Raw genomic sequence first — 20,098 nt, 5'->3', positions numbered from 1 at the left:
CGCATTAGTGGCTGTGATACAACTTCTGCGCTTTTCAAAAAGGGAAAAAAATCATTTTTAAAAGTTTTTGAGAAACTGACAAATTTGGATGAACTAGCTGCAGCATTTGAGGAAGAAAATTGTTCGGCCCAGAGATTATTAGAAAGTGGAACTCAAACCTTATTGGCAGTCTATAATGCTCCGAAATCTGTGAAAAGTCTCGATCATCTTCGTTATATGCATTACGTCAAGTCTACAAAACTTAATAAACCTGTGCAGCTTTCAAATATTCCACCAACAAGTGCAGCTGCTTATCAACATTTCAACCGTGTATATTATCAAGTTCAAACTTGATTAGGACATGATTTGGAACCCCAGGTATGGGGTTGGGCAATGCGAAACGATTTTCTGGAGCCTATCATGACAATTTTACCACCTGCTCCAGAAGATTTGCTAAATACAATTTTCTGCAACTGCAAGAGTGGATGCAGGAAAGCGGGCTTGCAATGCTCTTTAGCTTGTGGCCAATGTAATGGGCAAGCTTGTCTCAATGCTCTACCATATCAGAGCGACATTAACGAAGATGAAACCTTTGACCCCGAAATCATGGAAGAACTTGAGACAAATGTCATTGAAGACGATAATGAAGACCAGTTTGAAATTTACCAGCAGCCAGAAGACGACGATGAAGAGGAGGAAGATGATTAAAATTATAAATTGTAGTTTTTGTACCCTTTATTCCATTTCTTTACTTTCAATAAAAATAAATGTATTCAATGATATTTTTTAATAAAAAGATTAATTCATAATTTATTTGTTTTTTTTCATCATGTTAGAAGTTATAAATATTAATTAGGTTAAAATTCAAATATAATTCCTATATTTCCATTAACAATTCTGCAATTACATGCATTAAATTAAGACTGAATAAAAAGTGGATAAGTTAGGAAAAAAATTATAAAATATTATATAATAGTTAATGAAAATTGACAAATATTTATAATCATTGATTTATCGATAGTTCATCAACTATATATGCCGCGTTTTCGACCAGAGGCACCGGTTGACCTGAAGTGATGCTGTGACCGCGTGCTCTCCGCCCTCTATCTCGAAAACGGTTCACCGTATAAAAAATTTTTTTCAACAAAATTTGTAGAGAATTTTGTATTCTACAATATTGATAATGAATACAAATAGCAAAACACCCATAGGAAATGAGATATTTCCAAAAAAAGCGCAAAAAACCGATTTTTGTGACCTTTGACCTTGAAATTCAATAGTTGCTTACACCCTACCAAATGTAGGTTTTGAGACAACTTTTAGGGTGTCAATATACAAGTATTTACAGACTTACCGCTAGGTATCTCGAATTCCGAGGTGAATTTACTATAATGACTGGACTATGATAACGATAACGGGTGATAACGATTGTGGACAAAATAGATGTCCAATTGGAATATACTGCGATCCGAGCAAAGCGTTTGATTGTGTTCAACACGATCGATTGTTAAAAAAGCTTTGGATTTATGGGATTACAGGAAATACACATCCATGGTTTCGGTCTTATCTTGATGGTAGAAAACAATATGTACAGATATCTCATATTAAGGATGATGGACAAAACAGAATACACTGCTCAGATTTGATATCGTTAAGTGTAGGGGTACCGCAGGGAAGTGTCCTTGCACCTATATTGTTCTCTTTATATATAGCAGGTATTGTTAAATACCTAGATGAATACAAACTAACACTTTACGCAGATGATCTGTCGATCCTTGTAGCAGAAAACTTCTTAGAAGCCATCCAACAAAACTGTAACGATTTAATGACAAGAATTATACTTTGGTTCTCAACAAACAAATTATATGTCAATTCTTATAAAACAAATTTTTCGATATTTCACTCTAGACAAAAGAGTATTGGAAACATAGAAATTAAAACAGGAGAAGTAAAACTAAAACAATGCGAAAACATAAAATGTTTAGGTATAATTATGACTGACACATTAGATTGGGAATTCCATATCAGAGAAACAATGTCCAAACTGAACAGCAAAATATACCAACTGAAATGCCTACGAAGAGTTCTCAACTTTTCCGTACTAAAAAGTTTGTATTATGCTGAAATTCAGTCACGACTCTTATTATGGGGTTCATCATCAGCAGCTCAGAAATTATTTGTACTGCAGAAAAAATGCTTCAGAACTTAATTGAATAAACGTCAGAGAGAATCATACACACCATTATTTGCCAATCTGAAAATACTTCCTATCTCTTGCTTGTATATTCTAGAAATATCTTGCTACATTTTTAAAAATAAAATAAGCATTAGCACTCATAGTAATGATCACAGTTATTCGACTAGATTTAACCACCATCTAAAAACACCTCGAAATAATTTGAATATAACTCTCAGGGGACCTATCTCCAATGGCGTAAGAATTTACAATAAGCTCCCGAAATCATTTAAAAAGGAAACTACTGACTTCAAATTAAGAAAGCATCTCAAAAATTTTCTGTTGTCGAAAATGTTTTATGAAATTGAAGAATTTTATTTCAGCTAATTCGATAATTTCATTCAATAATATATTTCAAATAACTTGCTATATTTTCAAAATTGTCAGTTTCAAATGTGAAATGTCTACCTATATATGTAATTTGTGACGTGTTTTATATTAATTTTACTGTAATCTGTAAAACCAATGAATAAATTGAATTGAATTGAATTGAATGTAGGAAGCTCCGCCCCTGAAGCGGAGGCATATTTGATTCCACCAAAAGCAGAGCATAAAAAAGCAGTTTAACTCAGTACACCTCGAAATTCACTGTTTGAAAACTCTCTCATTTGGAGAACTGCGATTATGTGGAGTTTTTCTAAAATGGCTGTGATCTCTAGCGATTCATATCCAATGTGAATCGCTACTTTTGCTCAAGCACCATCCTTTAAAAAATCGGCCGATTCCGTCACATGTACTGAAGGCAGAATTTTCAAGAAACAAATATATGTTCCTTCTGCGTTTCTGTATAGAACCGACTGTTTTGCAAATATAATTGAATATATAACCTCAGTGCAATGAAGATATCTGTCGGTATTTTGGCGCTGACATCTAGTTAAGAAAAAACTCAATGAATTTCTCCTTCGCCATAACATCATAAGGAAAAATCAATTTGGATTCCAGAGCAACAAGAGCACACATGATGCAATATTCTCTTTCCTGTTTGAGATGTATTCCAATATGAATGATGGAGATGCTGCTGCAGCAGTGTTTTGTGACCTTAAAAAAGCGTTTGACTGCGTTAATCATAAAATACTGCTACGTAAGCTGAATATCTATGAATGTAGAGGGATAACACTACGGTGGTTTGAGTCGTATCCCAATGGTCGCAGTCAGATTGTGAAAACGATTGAATGTCCAAACAGTATTGAAATAAATACTGGTGTACCACAGGGATCGGTTCTCGGTCCCCTATTTTTCCTGTTGTATATTAACGATATGATGAACATAAGTATATCTGGTACATTCACTTTTTTCGCTGACGATACCACTATATTGTGGCATAGTAGAGGTATAGATAGATATACTCAATACTCATGATATACAAAAAATCAAGTCTCGGTGTGATTCCAATCTATTCTCCCTTAATATTTCTGAAACAAATATTATGACATTCGAATGTTCACTTTAGAATTTATCTGTAGCGAGCGGTATCATTGAGAACAGAGAGAGTACTGAATTTCTGGGACTGTATGTAGACGGTGGACTGAAATTTGACGCTCACATCAGAAAAATGTTATGCAGTGGTAGTTATTGCAAAATTATACTACAAAAACACACTTTTGCAAAAGTGTTCACTGTGAACATGAATTTCCATAAAATAAGTCGTCAGACAAAGAATTGGGAGTTTATACTGCGAAAACAGCATATCACGCTTTGGTAGAGTCTCACTTAAGGTACGGTATACCTTTTTGGGGGGTGTGTAGCCTCAATTTGCTGTAGTCTGCATTAGAATTACAGAAGAGGGCTATACGATACTTGTGCAAAGCTAAACCTCGTGACTCATGTAGGCAACTGTTTATAGATGAAAAAAAATTGACGGTTGTTGTTTTTTTTATTCTGGAGACAGTGTGTTTAATTAAGAAACATCTTGTGAAACTTGAGGTTACCTCCCATCACTATACAAATCGTCAGAGCATGCAAAAAAAATTAAAATTACCTATCCCTTGCAACTCTCTGGTCAAGGACTCCTTATTTTACAATGGTATGAAAATGTATAACCATCTGACGAGTTACACTAAGGAGGTAAATATTGATATCAATCAGTACAGAAAAATTATTAAAGAAATTTTGAGTACTAGACCCTATTACAGTTTCACTGAGTTCTATACCGATCATTTTTAACTTAGCATGTTTTATATGTATGTATGTTGCAACCATTGTTTGTGTTTTTTTATACAGTGTTTTTATATTTTACTTTACATTATATTCCATCTATATTTTTAAATTAATAGGATATTTTTGTATTTTTTATATTTATTCACTAACTTTGTGTACAAATTTTTTTCTTTGGATACTAAAGTATATATAATAAATAGTAATAATAATAATTTTGCCAATAGATTTACCTTGTCATTATAAACAATGAAGAGTATGTCAACGAACTTTGCATCCATGACACACTTCATTCAACACGCTGTATTCACACGCTGCCCAACACATTCATTAGCCCCACAATTATCTCGATGGTAATTAAGGTTATTACATATGAAGAACAATCCTCATACTGGTCCGAACCGACATTATGCAACTTCTCGACAATAAATCTGCCAGGATCAACTTCGTAACTTTCGGAGCTCCAGCTTCCGCCCCCAGTGCTTCTCTAACGATAATTTATAAATTAAGAGTTAATACTCTTTGGGGAGCAACTTTCTGCACTTTTTGATGTTATATAGCACGTTTACTGTATCGTTAGCTGAAACAACTTCGAACATAGCCACAAATGATTTATTTTCGGATATTGTTCGCGAGTTGCTCCGTTTCAAGGGATAAGCTAGTTTTATCGAAAATTGAAACGGTGGTTCAAGAACCTTCTGATATTATACGTAAAGATTTTGAGAAGTTGAGAATATTACAGTGGTTCGGGTTCGGAAAAAGGAAATATGAATTTTACATAGGAATGTAGACGTTTAACAGATTATTATGAATACTCTGACTCGAAATAAAGTTATTGAATAGTATATTATATATTTAGGGTGAGAAGTGAGCTATTATTTACCGAGCATTTTTATATGATGGATATGATGTGCGAGGTAAATAATAGCTTTTTCAGCCGAGGTATATATAGAATTTTTTTCACTACTAACATTGATATATTAACAATTTTAATTTTGGCATTAGTAATTTTCCAACAATTTGTTAAATATATCGAAATATCAAGTAAAGTGGAGCGTGTTTCTGATCAGACTGGCTTTATTTATGTAAAAATTTGGCATGTATCAAATTTTGTTATGAATCTAGGAAATATCTCATTGCATTTTCGATATATTTCAATGTTCCACTTCTCTCATCGCTTCTGTATGTTCAGAACTTAAAATTTCTCAATTCTGCATTGTAGTGAGAAAAAAATTTCCTTGGTTATATGATAACCCAAGGCAGCTATGAATTGTTGCATGTCAAATTGAAACGGTACAGTTTCCATGTTGAATACGCGATGTCGTTGATAAGCGCTCAACATCTACTTAGGCCATGAAAACGTTTGCCGGCGTTTCCATGACAACCAAACACTGTACAATGTTTATATTTGCTGTCAGTTTGCCAAATGCGGTTCTAATTCAAATTCAGATGTCATTTTGAAGAAGTTAAAAGATCTATATAAGTGAAACGTCAATATAATTAATTGAGAAATGGGTGAAAATTCAAGTGAAGATGATTTAGAGATGATGTGTACCCCGCCTGAAGTTAGAGTGGTGGCAGCTAGTACAAGTAGTGATTTATTGCCAGAAAAATCAAAGATACTGTACATGAATGCATATAACCAACTGAAAACATGGTGTAAAGAAAGAAAAGTTGCTAAAGTAACAGAACTGACATTACAAAACTATTTATTTTATACCGTAAAGGTAAACATATTAAACAAAATATTGGGCACAATACTATTAGTAAAGTACCATATGTCGTGGCTAATTATCTCAAATTAGAAAATCCTGAGTGTTATACTGGTCATTCTCAAAGACGTAGCTCAGCAACACTTCTCGCAGAAAACGGAGGAGATTTACTAAGCCTGAAACGGCACGGTGGGTGGAAGTCGGCTGCAGTGGCTGAAGAATATGGTGAGGAATCGATAGGTGATAAGAAGAAAATCGCAGAATTACTGCCAAAATGTAATTTACCTGATGAAGCTTCAAATATAACTTCTTCTGCAAGTCAAGATGATATCTTTGAAAATGTCCATGTTGAAGATAATTTAGTGGAAAAAGGTAATGAATGCGTTCAAAATATGAGGATTGTTTGTAACACAGAAGTGAATTTACCTGGTCCAAATGTTAGTTCCATTAATACAGGAAATGCTGGAATACACATGATTTGTCACAATTGTACAATTAATTATAATTTCAAATAATTTTCAAGCGTATTTCCAATGTTCAATTTCCTACTTCTAGTTCTAGTCATTATTTACCTAGGTGGTTTTTTATTATCATTATTTACCAAGGGTGAGAAATATTAATTCTCGTTAGGGGAACGGAGTGAATAATAGCAATTTCTCAGTTATGCAATATTCATTCGTTCTTAACTTTGCATAAGATAACTTCATAAAATATGGTTTTTTGAAAATTTTTTCGTGTTTTATAGTAATACATATCAACAGTTAATATAGTTCTACTGAATAGTCAAATTTCCTGATGAAAAATCATTATATAAAAAAAATCTCAATTGAAATTCCACTTTTTTAATCCATTTCAAATTATTTTGACTCTGATATTCTACTAGTACGAGTATTAATGTGTTTCACTTCCAGACGAAAACCGGTTTTTCAAAAATGGATATTTCATGAAGTACCATTATACAGGGTCAAGAACAAATACCACCTTTCACCTTTTATCAAATGACAAAAATCTACATGAATTCCAAACCAATAATAATTCTGGTTTTTCATTAATATAATTTTCATAAATTTCAAACATGTTCCCTTCAACAAAAAAATTTCCAACCTCCCTAAGGCAGGGTTTTATTTTTATTTACAACACCTCTTCACTTGTTTTCTCCTAAAGACCAATGAGGATGTTGTTCATTCAATTTAACATATTTGATTTTTGGGTTTTCTCCTTGAGTTACTTACAGAACAGCAGATGACTCTGATCACACTTGCACCAAAATCAGTTCTCTTTTGTTCCATTTATTATCATCTACAAACAAACACACCTTTTCAAACTAAATTACATGACAGCTGACAGTGTCAATTGTTCTGTGTCTCTCACTTGTTCTTCAACCTCATGACTTTTACCGGTAGTCCATAATTTTGAAACAATTAACGATTTTTATCAAATTTTAATGTAATATTCTTCTTTGTATCTTGTGAGGAGTCAACCTCTTTTAATTAGTGACTTTGTTTATTGTATTGACATGTTTCAAATTTTTTAAATGCAACATCTTTTTCGACACGGCCAACCTCACTAACAGTAAGTGTGACCTTTCATATCAATAATTTTTTATAGTGTATTATCATCATTCAAAATTTGTAGCTTTTCCCTGAAGATGATAATGAATTTTATCGAAATATTGGAATAACTTGTGTTATAAGAGTACACTTCCGTTCTGCTGATCACCCAAAGAAAATTCCCAAGTTTTATTATTATTGATTCCTGAAAAGGTATCGAAGAAATATATCATTGATGTAATTCATTTTCCAAGTGAAAATCAGGTAATAAACTTTTACTAATCGATAAAAATCGGCACCATCAGGATGAAAGTGGTGGAAAATATCAAATAATGGATTGGAAACAATAAAAGCGAGTGTGCTTCAGGCCAAACGACCAAACGAAATTAATTTCTACTTTTCATAGTGGGAAATAACTTGCGACGAATCTTCCAAATCGAAAATTTTGCACAGGTGCCTGATGGTTTTACTTCAACTCTCTGCGCTGTATAAGCTGGGTCATTTATTCTTTTCCGTTGAGTTCATATAACAAAATCTTGAACGTCACATTTGCATTTGACTTTTCGGTTTTGTTTGTTAGGATTTTTATGCATTTTCTATATTTCAAAGTAACTTTGGTGAGTCATTCATAAAATTGTTATTACTATATAATTTATTTATTTATTTTATTTATTTGTAATACAATTCTCTACTGGACATAGCCCGATTACAGAACAGGAAATAACAGAGTACGTATAATAAATACATCGCAAACAAGTGATTATAAAGACTACACATTTTATATTTATTATAGGTGACAGAACAATTATTTTAAGACGTGGGATTTTATATCTGACAATTTGCAACTGAATATATATATATATATATATATATATATATATATATATATATATATATATATATATATATATATATAAATTATCTCTAACAGAGTCACTATAATATTCACGCCTTTTTCCGAGACTGCAAAAGTTATGCTTTTGTAGCAATTCAGAGTGGGTTGTTCCAGTTGGAGGATAAATGCCATCAGTTTTTAGGCTTAGCAGTTTCAAAAATCGTTGTTGAATTGCTTCTATTCTATCTATATGATATTGATAAAAGGGGCTCCACACAACTGACGCGTATTCTAACTTTGATCTTATGAAAGCGTAGAATATAGTTTTTAAGGTCGAAGTTTCTTTGAAATCACTACTCTTACGTGCAATTATTCCGTACAAACTACAGGTGGAGGTTACAACATCATCGATATGCCTATTAAATGATAGTGCAGTGACGAATTTGACGCCAAGATCAGTAAATGTTTCTAGTCTCACCAGGTAAACGTTTTCTATTGAATAATCCAAGATCAAGATGTTCGTTTTTAAACTGTAGGACATGACCTTACATTTATTCGGATTCAGCGACAAGTATTTCGATAACACCATTCTTCAACCCGTCCTACGTTTGCTGACAGTTCATACAATCATCTATGTTCTCAACGAGGCAGTATATTTTCAGATCATCGGCATATGAAGGGAAATATACATCTATAACATCTGCAATATCAATAATGAAGATATTGAAGAGCAGCGGTCCCAGATTTGACCCTTGTGGAACACCGGAAGAAGCACTATATGCCGATATATAACTCGCTCAGTTAGAATCTCAGCAACCTTTGCAAAGTTGCAAATAATAGAGATAGGCCGATAATTCGAAATACCTCGTGCAAATGTGTTTGCATCACATTTATTTTGTAGATATTCTTGATAAATATGAATTTCGAAATGAATTTTCGAAAGCTTGAATAACAGAAAATACTGTTTTTATAGCGCATGGACTGAAATACCCAACTGAAAAATAACCTAGAGTTGTCATTTTCATTTTTGGATTGCAAGACCGGAACAAAAGGCTTATGATACAAGAAATAAGATACATATGTTTTCGAATTGAAATTATTCAGATATCTAGAGAAAACTGCATCCATTGCTGTTTCATGTCTTGTGGTTGTCTCATTTCGGTTATTATTCATTTGTAGTTCAAATTCATCTTGAAAAAAGGTTACCAAAAGTTGTTCATCGTCGGACGCGAAATTACCATTGAAATATCCCACTAAAATTAGTGGGAACGTATGATATATTTCTACTAATTTTTCAGAGCCTACTTCACTGTAAATGTGTGCTCGTACCTCTCTCTCTCTCTCTCTCGCTCCTGCACAGTAATATACGAAACGTAACTCTCTCTCGTCCCATCTTCACTAACTTATACCTCCCTCTCAACTTCCGTTCGCCTCGCCCTATCACACTTTTCGTCACGCATTCACCAGCTTACTCCCAAAGTCAAGCGCGCGTAAAAAAGTTTTACTTCATAAATTGCAGTTTCTTCTTTCCTTAAATGGAAACCTGAGCTGGTTTGAAATCAAAACATTTTTCACTTCACTCCTGATTGGGTCAGGGAGCAACGAGAAATAGCAAAAATAATGTTGCACAACAAACGAGATTGTTATTTTATCTGTCACATGCTCCCTTTACGTAAAACCACGAGCAAGCGTTTGACATCGATCCTCTACATGAAAGTGGATAAAAGCAGAGGAAAATGAAACACAATAGTCTATGATATTGTTCGAGTAAATCGATACCAGGCCGGACACTTTCCAAAAACACCATTTATTATATTTCTTTGTTTGTGTGTCATCGGCCAGTAGTACGTTTGCCCTGACATATTTAATTTTCAGCGATGCTCTCGAACGGCTTCCACCCTTGTTTTGTGTAAACAGGGATAAATCAAATCATGATAGACAGTTTGTTGATTCAGGGTTGAACGTTTCTAACTGAGAATCGCTTGTGTCATCGAACAGAAATGAAGTGCCCGCCATTCTCGAGAGACATCAGTGTGGTGAAACATCGAATGAACACAGGGTGTACAGAAAAATTTGCTTGGGAGTGGAAGCAGTGTACTCAACTATCGGAGAAGAGAAAAGTATGGTAATAGAACCAATTCATGAATAACATCAAAAAATTAAGAGAAGTTTCAGGTGTAACACTGAAAAAAGCATTTTTGGAGTTATACTTCTTTTTGCGCAATAGGGAAAAATTATGTGAGTGAATGTTCACGATGCGCGCGTTAACCTAGAAGTTAGCTTCTTCTTCTTCTTTAATTTATATGACCGTTGCCTCTCAGTCGAGCGCATTTAGTCAGACTCCCCTTGTTCATAGTTAACAGAAACTTCGTCCAGGGGCGCAGCTATCTTTCTAGGGACAATGCTGCCACCCTAAGTTCTTAACGATTATTCGAATTTTCAGCAATTTCTGTCAACCACAAAGTCGATTTTCTCAATAGTCCCAGTGTGCTCACTATGTGCCAGAAAATATAGTATACATACGGTGGGTTGAAAATGAATAAACTCCATCTAACTACATAACGCAAAGGATTAAATTTTTAGAAAGATTTTTGTCTTGTTACGCCAAAGAAGTATAACTTCTTACGGGCGTACATGAATGAATGAATGAATAAATGCTTTATTTATCATCGGATAATCAGATTACAATGTATAAAGAAAATATAAAAAATACAGATTGCAAAAAATATAAAAAATGAAAGAATAGTATGGAACATGCTGAAATTTTGACACAGATCTATATATACATATACATTAACATATACATAAATATACACACACAGATATATACCTACATACACAAAATAATATCATAATGAACCCACATCAGGAACCACGTATTTTATACATATATACACATATACATACATACACATGGCAATAATTTTTTTTTAGATCGCTTTAGGGAGAAAAAAGTTGACGGGTGATTATTAAACGAATGTAACTTACAACAAAATTTATTAAATGGTCAAAAATACTGAATGCGCATATAAGCAAAACTAAAAAAAAATATGGCTCTTCTTTGGCACCCCGAAAAAAAATCATAATACAAAAAAAATTGGAATCAGTACGAAGTATGGCCTCCATGCTGGTTTATTACGGCCCTACATCTATCGTGCATCGACAAAATGAGATTGTCAATGTCTTGTTGAGGTACATTTGCCCATTCAGCGATTAAAAGCTATCTCAATTGAAACGTTGAGTGAATGTTCCCCATATGCGGAGTAACTCTTCGTTGAAGCATGTCCCACACATGCTCGATGGGATTCAGGTCCGGCGATTGTGCTGGCCATGGCAATACATCAACTCCTTCGTTGGTGAGCCAGTCAGTCACTAGACGCGCGACATGTGGACGAGCATTATCGTGCATTAGGTGGAAGTTTTCACCAACAGCACCAGCAAACGGACGGACGATAGGATGAAGAATGGTGTCGAGGTACTGTCGAGCTGTGAGACTGCGTACACATACAGAGGTGGTACAGCATTACTGTACCATCTCTGTATGTGTGCACTTCCTGGACGTGTCTCAAACGTTATCATTTCCAGGTCGTCTCCAAAGTCTTACTCGACGAGAATCTGGATGAAATCCAAATTTGGATTCGTCTGTAAACAAAACTGTGGCCCAATCATTTGCATCCCAGTTTTGATGTTTTTGACACCACTCTAATCTTCTACCGCGATTGCCTCTCGACAAAGATGGACATCTAAGTGGCCTTCTGTTGTGGAGATCTGCTTCATGCAGTCGATTTCTGACAGTATCACGACCAATGGTTACCTGGTGCGTCTGCTGCAACACGTTAACCAACTCAGGTGCTGTGATTGTCGGTTGTCTTCTTGGGGTTAAGACCAAAAATCGGTCTTGAACTGCAATTGTAGCGCGTCCTCGCCCTGGATGATGTTCGGCTGGACTATCAGTTTCACGGAAACGCCGCCACAATCGACTGATAACACTTTGGGGGACCCCCAAACGAAGAGCTACATCATTTTGTCGCATGCCACCTTGAAGAAGCCCTACAGCTCTATTCATCTCAGCCAATGGTAAGTGATGGCGTTCCATGTTAAAGCACAATATTCCCAGTTTAATTGCTGAGCAAGAACTGCATAGAATGTACAAACTCGACACTTTCAGATTATTCACTTTAGCCGAAAACCTACAGTTTGTAAAAAACTTGATAAAAGATTAGTTACCGTTTTTGCAGGCTTTGTTCAACCCATAGAAATCTACAGGGTGGTCTAGTGTACCAATTCAATCGAAATTAAACGACCTCGTGCATTTATTTTTATGATATTCAGTATGTTATAAAAATATCCCTAGACTTTTCCGATGTGTGTATGAACATATACACATACATACATATACATACACATACACATTTATACTGTTCAATTTGTCACATATTCTTTCAGTGGTGTGGGCTTACACTCACCCTCCCTACTCTATAGATACAGAACATGACAAAATCTATCTAAGAAATAGAATACTAAAAGGAATATTTACTCGATTTATCGTTTTCTAATTGGATCATCTCACTTTTCCAATATTACAGCAAATTCAACCAAATTCATTAATCCACATAAATTCCTTAATCGATTTGATCTGCTAGCCAACAAACCGAAAAACATACTTCAGAACCCCAGTTGTAATTTCAAACACAGTTCAAATTAAGAGCAGTCAGAGACGATCAAAGGTCTCGAATGCTCATATTCCCAGATCGTTCTGTCACATCAAGTGTGCCGGAGGCTCTGGATTAATGGATCCCTACCGTTTCACCTATCCCGAAAACAAACAGTGTGAAATGCAAAATAAACACTGCACTTGAGCGGTTTCTATTGTACAAGCGCAAAATGGGTTTACTTTCACCCATCGCGTTCAAGTGACAGACGAAATAGAAGAGGAAAGTGGTATATTGTTTCTAATACAAATTTCACAGTGAAACATAAAATTGGGACATTTTCAAAATAAATGCAAACTTGGAAAGCATCAAATAAAACCCTTCAGATTTTCATCGATTGATTTCTATCATCAATCTGATAGTTCGAAAAATAACGGAGATGAACTGAAGTCTGACAGTCATTTGTCAAAACCAAAATATATGACCCAAAACCCAAAGTCAAACCGATTTCACAGCATATTCTATTGTACAAAATTTGTGTTTGAAAGTGGTTAACAATGTTTCATGATGAATTTTTCACATATAGTCAGTGGGCATACTTGAAGACTGGCTATAAATCAATTCATCCAAAGGAACAATTCATTCAGCTTATGCATCTCAAATCTATTCATTTCTAAACATTTTAATAGAATGAGTTTCAAACTTTTCTCTCCTAAATGTAACACGCCATAATCATGAATCAACTCAAGTCCTGCTGCTGAAATATGGTTTGTCAATATGAAAGAAACTACTTGTATGTTCCTTAATGTTGCGTGTTTCTAAAACTGGTTTGTGAAAATCTCACGATAAAGTGTTTCTTGAATACTGTATCAATTTTCATTAACAATTGATCAATTCCATCACATATCGAAAGGATAAGCGTTACTTCGAAAAACTAAAGCAGGAGGATAATGATTCACTATTTAATTACTCACTATTCTGTACAGAAATGACTTTTGAGCAATCAATTTTGATTTTGAAGATTTTGAAGAAAAAGAAGATCCACTACTTCACTATTTTCATTGGCATTGTTTATATTCCCCACTAACTTCAATATTGTCCAAGATTAGGTTCAGGAAACAAGTTCTCTACAAAAATGACTCCTCCCAATTGAAAATGATTTCAAAGTAGAAATAATTTACAAATCCGCTATTTTCCATAGAATTGTTAACAATTTTTGATAACTCTGGAAACACTCAGATTGCGGAAGATTAATACAACCCACTTATGCCACCAATAAATGCCACGATCAAATAAACTTTTATTTTCCACCGTCATGACTTCCAAGCAATCATTAAAATTGAAACTGATTTCAAAGTGTATTTCAATTCTCCACAAAAATGACTTCCAAGCGGTCATGGCAATCGAAACAGATTTCTAATCAGAAAGAATTTCACAACTCTTGATAATTATTGTCAATTGGATAGTGTGTAATCATTGATGAATTCAATTTTTTTTCGAATTTTGGAAAAAACCCAGAGAACAGTCACTGTGTTTCATTTCTCCAGGAAAATGACTTCCAAGCAGTCGTATCTATTGAAACCAATTTCGAAATAGAAAGAATTCCACAACTCTGTTATTAATGTCAATCGGACAGTATATAATCATTAATAAATCCAGAGTTTTTTTGTATTATGAAAAAAAAACAGAAAATACTCAACTGTATTCCCTTCCTCCACGAAAATGACTTCCAAACAGTCATTTCTATTGAAACCAATTTCAAAGTGAAAAGAATTCCACAACTCTGATATTTATTGTCAATCTGACAGTGTGTAAACATTATTGAATTAGGAGTTTTTTGTATTATGGAAAAACCCAGAGAACAGTCACTGTATTCCATTTCTTCACGGAACTCACTTCCAAGCAGTCATTTCTATTGAAACCGATTTCGAAGTAGAAAGAATTTCACAACTCTGCTATTTATTGCCAATTGGCCAGTGTATAATCATTACGAAATTCAAAGTTTTTTTGTATAATGGAGAAAACCCAGAGAACGGTCAACTGTATTCCATTCCTCCGAGAAAATGACTTTCAAGCAGTCATTTCTATTGAAACCGATTTCGAAGTAGAAATAATTCCACAACTCTGCTATTTATTGCCAATCGGCCAGTGTATAATCTTTACTAAATTCAAAGTTTTTTGTATTATGGAGAAAACCCAGAGAACGGTCAACTGTATTCCATTCCTCCGAAAAAATGACTTCCAAGCAGTCATTTCTATTGAAACCGATTTCGAAGTAGAAAGAATTCCACAACTCTGCTATTTATTGCCAATCGGCCAGTGTATAATCATTACGAAATTCAAAGTTTTTTTGTATTATGGAGAAAACCCAGAGAACGGTCAACTGTATTCCATTCCTCCGAGAAAATGACTTCCAAGCAGTCATTTCTATTGAAACCGATTTCGAAGTAGAAAGAATTCCACAACTCTGCTATTTATTGCCAATCGGCCAGTGTATAATCATTACGAAATTCAAAGTTTTTTTGTATTATGGAGAAAACCCAGAGAACGGTCAACTGTATTCCATTCCTCCGAGAAAATGACTTCCAAGCAGTCATTTCTATTGAAACCGATTTCGAAGTAGAAAGAATTTCACAACTCTGCTATTTATTGCCAATCGGCCAGTGTATAATCATTACGAAATTCAAAGTTTTTTTGTATAATGGAGAAAACCCAGAGAACGGTCAACTGTATTCCATTCCTCCGAGAAAATGACTTTCAAGCAGTCATTTCTATTGAAACCGATTTCGAAGTAGAAAGAATTCCACAACTCTGCTATTTATTGCCAATCGGCCAGTGTATAATCATTACGAAATTTAAAGTTTTTTTGTATTATGGAGAAAACCCAGAGAACGGTCAACTGTATTCCATTCCTCCGAAAAAATGACTTCCAAGCAGTCATTTCTATTGAAACCGATTTCGAAGTAGAAAGAATTCCACAACTCTGCTATTTATTGTCAATCGGATAGTGTATAATCATTAATGAATTCAAAGTTATTTAGATTATAGAGAAAACCCAGAGAACAGTGAACTGGATTTCCATTCTTCATAAAAATGACTTTTCAGCAGTCACTTCTGTTGAAACTGATTTCGAAGTAAAAAGTATTCCTCAACTTTGGTATTCATAGTCAACCATACAGTGTGTAATTACTAATGAATTTGAAGTATATAGGATATTGGAAAAAAACCCAGAATATAGTCAACTGTATTCAAGTTCTCCACAAAAATGATTTTCAAGCAGACACCGCTATCGAGATCGTTTTGAAAGTAGAAGAAATGTCACTAACCATCAACAACTGTCAACAACAACAGAAACAACCGCTTCCCCGAAGAAACGTCCACAAACTTCTCCATCTTCATCCTAATCTTCAGAGCAGTCAAATCAAAAATCACTGTCACTCATACCCGGTACTCGAAAGTGATCATTTCCCCCCTTCTGCCCCCGAACCGGCTCTATGTCCGCGGCCGTCCATACTGCCGTCTGTCACTGTATGATTGAATAATTAAACAATTACACGGGACGTTAATGGATTCAATTAGAGCGGCACGCCGGTATTTTAAAGCGGAACAAGTGACATCCGTTTAGAGCCGGGTGGAAATTGTCGCTGCTCTTGTTTTGAGGACCGCGCGAAAACTGTGGCGGAGGGAGCGCGATCTCTTCGGGATGCTGCGCCGCTGTAGCCAGATGCCACTCCCACTTCGGTGGCCAAAATCACGCGGATTTAGGTTTTCCGTTCGGAAAAATCTCTCGCATGGGAAATTGCCTCATTGATGGGGAGAATCACCTTTATGACCCGATTTTCGAGGGATAATTCTCCCCGTTACAAACTACCCGCTTAGCACCAAGACGGCATACTGAGTGAAAATGGTTCAATAATGATGAATTTTATGACTTTTTAATGACAAATTCATCAATTATCAATATTAATAATAATAATAATAATAATAATAAATGCTTTTATTGAAAGGTTACTCAGTACAGGAGATACTAATCTAACCTAACAAATGGCAGAATTCAACGTCTGCGCATGATAAATCAAGGCTGAAATTGTTCTTATATCCAACCAGTAAAGATATAAGAGAGTGAGAAATGACTATGTGAATATAATAATAATAATAATAATAATAATAATAATTAATCGGCTTTATTGATAATACAAAAAAAACAATACAAAGATATACTTGAAAATGAAAATAGGTTACAGGAGATGCTGGTACTCCTTGGCGAAGTCTAGCTCAAAGCTACTCTAACTCAACCAACAAGCACCACTCCATGATGTACGCAAACATACAAAAATAAAAGCAATTAACAGTTATGGTAACATAAAATGAGAACCGTTAATAAAATAATAATTTGTGATTACCTTCTAAAGATAGTTGACAAATAATTTAATTTAATTGATCTGTTATCTAAAAAGCAAAAGTTGACATTACTGACTATCATAGATGTAATTTTTATATTTGTATTTGAATTTCCTGATATTGAATCTCTTCAATTTCTCGAGCAATGAATTATAGAGCTTTACAGCACCAAAAAGAAATGATCTCTGAAACTGTGCAGAGCGATGTTGTGGCATAGTTAATTTGTTTTCATGTCTAATGTTTCTTGATTGAATATTTTCACGCAGAATTAGTTTTTGTATTAAAAGAGGAGAATGGGAAAGGGTGATCAATTTATGGACAATACAACCCAAATGATGAATCATACGGTTTTTCATATTGAGCCAGCGGGAGCTTTTAAAGGTTTCAGAAATTGAATCATACTTACGAAGTCCATAAATTAGGCGGCAACAAGAATTTTGCACTTTTTGTATTCTTTTTTTATCTGAATCATATAAGTATGGCCCATATATGAAGTCACAGTAGTTGAAATGGCTTAGCACCAAACTATCACAGAGCATTCTTTTTAGAGGTTGGCTCAAAATGAAACGATTACAGTATAACAGTTTCAATGACATATAAGCTTTTTTCATTAAATTTTTAACATGACTAGTGAATCTAAGATCAGTGTCAAGCATGACCCCTAAGTTTTTAGCTGTATTGACAGGAGTCAAGATAGTATGACCTAGTTCTAAACGAAAATTGTTTTCTGCAAATTTACGATTCTTCTGCGATCTAAAGTGCATCATCATTGTTTTATCAGGATTAATTTTCAAATCATGTTCACTTGATAGCCCATTGATCGAATCAAGATCAGTGTTGGAGAGATTTTGTGCCTCAGCACACTCATCGATTTTAAAGTGCATGTATAATTGTATGTCATCAGGAAACGCCAGTATTTACATTTCTTGATGGACGAGATAATGTCAGTAGTATAAATGATGAACAATAAAGGTCCCAAAATGGAACCCTGTGGTACTCCTGATAGAATATCAAGAGGGAAGGAGTGATGACCATCAACAACAACTTTTTGAGATCGACCAAGTAAATAAGACCAGATGTTGAAAGTTATTATGAACAGAAAATTGATGAAAATAAACATAATGCGAAAGAAATGTGGAAGTATTTAAAATCACTTATAAATCCAATTGAAAGCTATAATTTTGAAAAGATAGTATTCAATGTCGGCGATCAAATAAAAGTTTGTAGCACAGAAATTGATATTACAAATGCATTCAATGAATATTTTATCAATAGTATAGGTGAAATTGTAAACAATATAAATTCTGAGTCAGACTGGAGTTCAAACAGTTTCGACATAGTAAATTGTAAATTAAATTCTTTTTTTAAGCTGATAGACTTGCCGCAGTTGAAAAATATAATATTTTCAATAAATAAAATTAATAGATCTGAGATAATGAACAGTCTATTTCTAAAAGAGATATTCAACACCTTGGGCATGTTATACTGAACTTCATTAATACATCTCTTCAAACAGGACAATTTCCCCAATACTTCAAAATAAGCACAGTAATACCAATACCAAAAATAAATAATATATATGAAGCATGTTATTTTCGTCCTATCAATACTCTTCCAACCCTTGAAAAAGTATTGGAATTAGCAGTATATGAGGAACTCAACAAATACTTTGATGAAAACAGGTTACTTTTAGGTTGTCAGTCAGGCTTCAGAAAAAAACATTCATGTAAGGCTGCCTTACGATTCACAATAACAAATTGGCAAGAAAAAATTGATAAAGATAATTACGTTGTTTGTACATTCTTGGATTTAAAGACGGCATTCGAAACAATAGACAGAGATTAATCCAAAAGCTCAAATATTATGGTATTGGTGATGTAGTTTTGAAATGGATGAAAAGTAACCTCAGTTCGCGGAGTCAAATAAAAAAATTAATAGGTGTTATTCACAAGAGTTAGTGAATGATTTTGGAGTTCCACAAGGTAGTGTATTAGGACCTTTACTATTTCTGATTTATATAAACGATATCAATTACGTAGATGGTGATCATGTGATTACCTTATTTGCAGATGATACATTAATATATACCTACAATAAAACCTTGCGATTTGCTATTGAAAAGGTGAATAATTCATTGAAAAAATATTGAGTTGTACCTTGGAATAAATAAACTGAAACTTAATATCACTAAAACTAAGGCGATGATCATTACAACAAAGTATAAACAAAATAAAATTGGGAGAAACACAGTCAAAATTAAAATTAACGAAACTGATGTAGAAATAGTGAGTAAAATTAAGTATCCAGGGTTCACTGTAGATAATACTATTTCATTGAATGATCATGCTGACTATATAATAAGCAAAATATCAAATAAACTGTTTTTTTTTTCTAGAGTAGCATCTGTATTATCAATGTATGCCAAAATAACGTGCTATAATTGCATAATAAAATCTCTTTACGACTTTTGAGGGACTCTCTTATATCTCTTGAATCAGAACAAATTGAATCAATTACAAAAATTACAAAATCGTGGAATGCGAATAATATTACTCTGCAATAGAGTAAAACCTATACAT

At 34.1% G+C, this 20,098-nt stretch overlaps 1 protein-coding gene across 1 annotated transcript in view; it reads right to left on the bottom strand.

The window, feature by feature from the left end:
- LOC111513912 (uncharacterized) overlaps positions 1-16,776 on the bottom strand; it is a 230,334-nt gene extending 213,558 nt beyond the window's left edge. Inside the window, exon 1 of the mRNA XM_074177470.1 lies at positions 16,445-16,776. Coding sequence (XP_074033571.1) covers positions 16,445-16,517 — 73 coding nt within the window. The 5' untranslated portion in view covers positions 16,518-16,776. The remainder of the gene's footprint in view (positions 1-16,444) is intronic.
- Between the last annotated feature and the right edge of the window lie 3,322 nt (positions 16,777-20,098).

This window comes from Leptinotarsa decemlineata, unplaced genomic scaffold, assembly GCF_025532065.1.
Source record: "Leptinotarsa decemlineata unplaced genomic scaffold, Ldec_3_MD MMD2_tig00002974_RagTag_RagTag, whole genome shotgun sequence".
NCBI lineage: Eukaryota > Metazoa > Arthropoda > Insecta > Coleoptera > Chrysomelidae > Leptinotarsa > Leptinotarsa decemlineata.
Note: the sequence above shows the minus strand (reverse complement) of the source record. Positions and strands in the feature narration are given on the sequence as shown.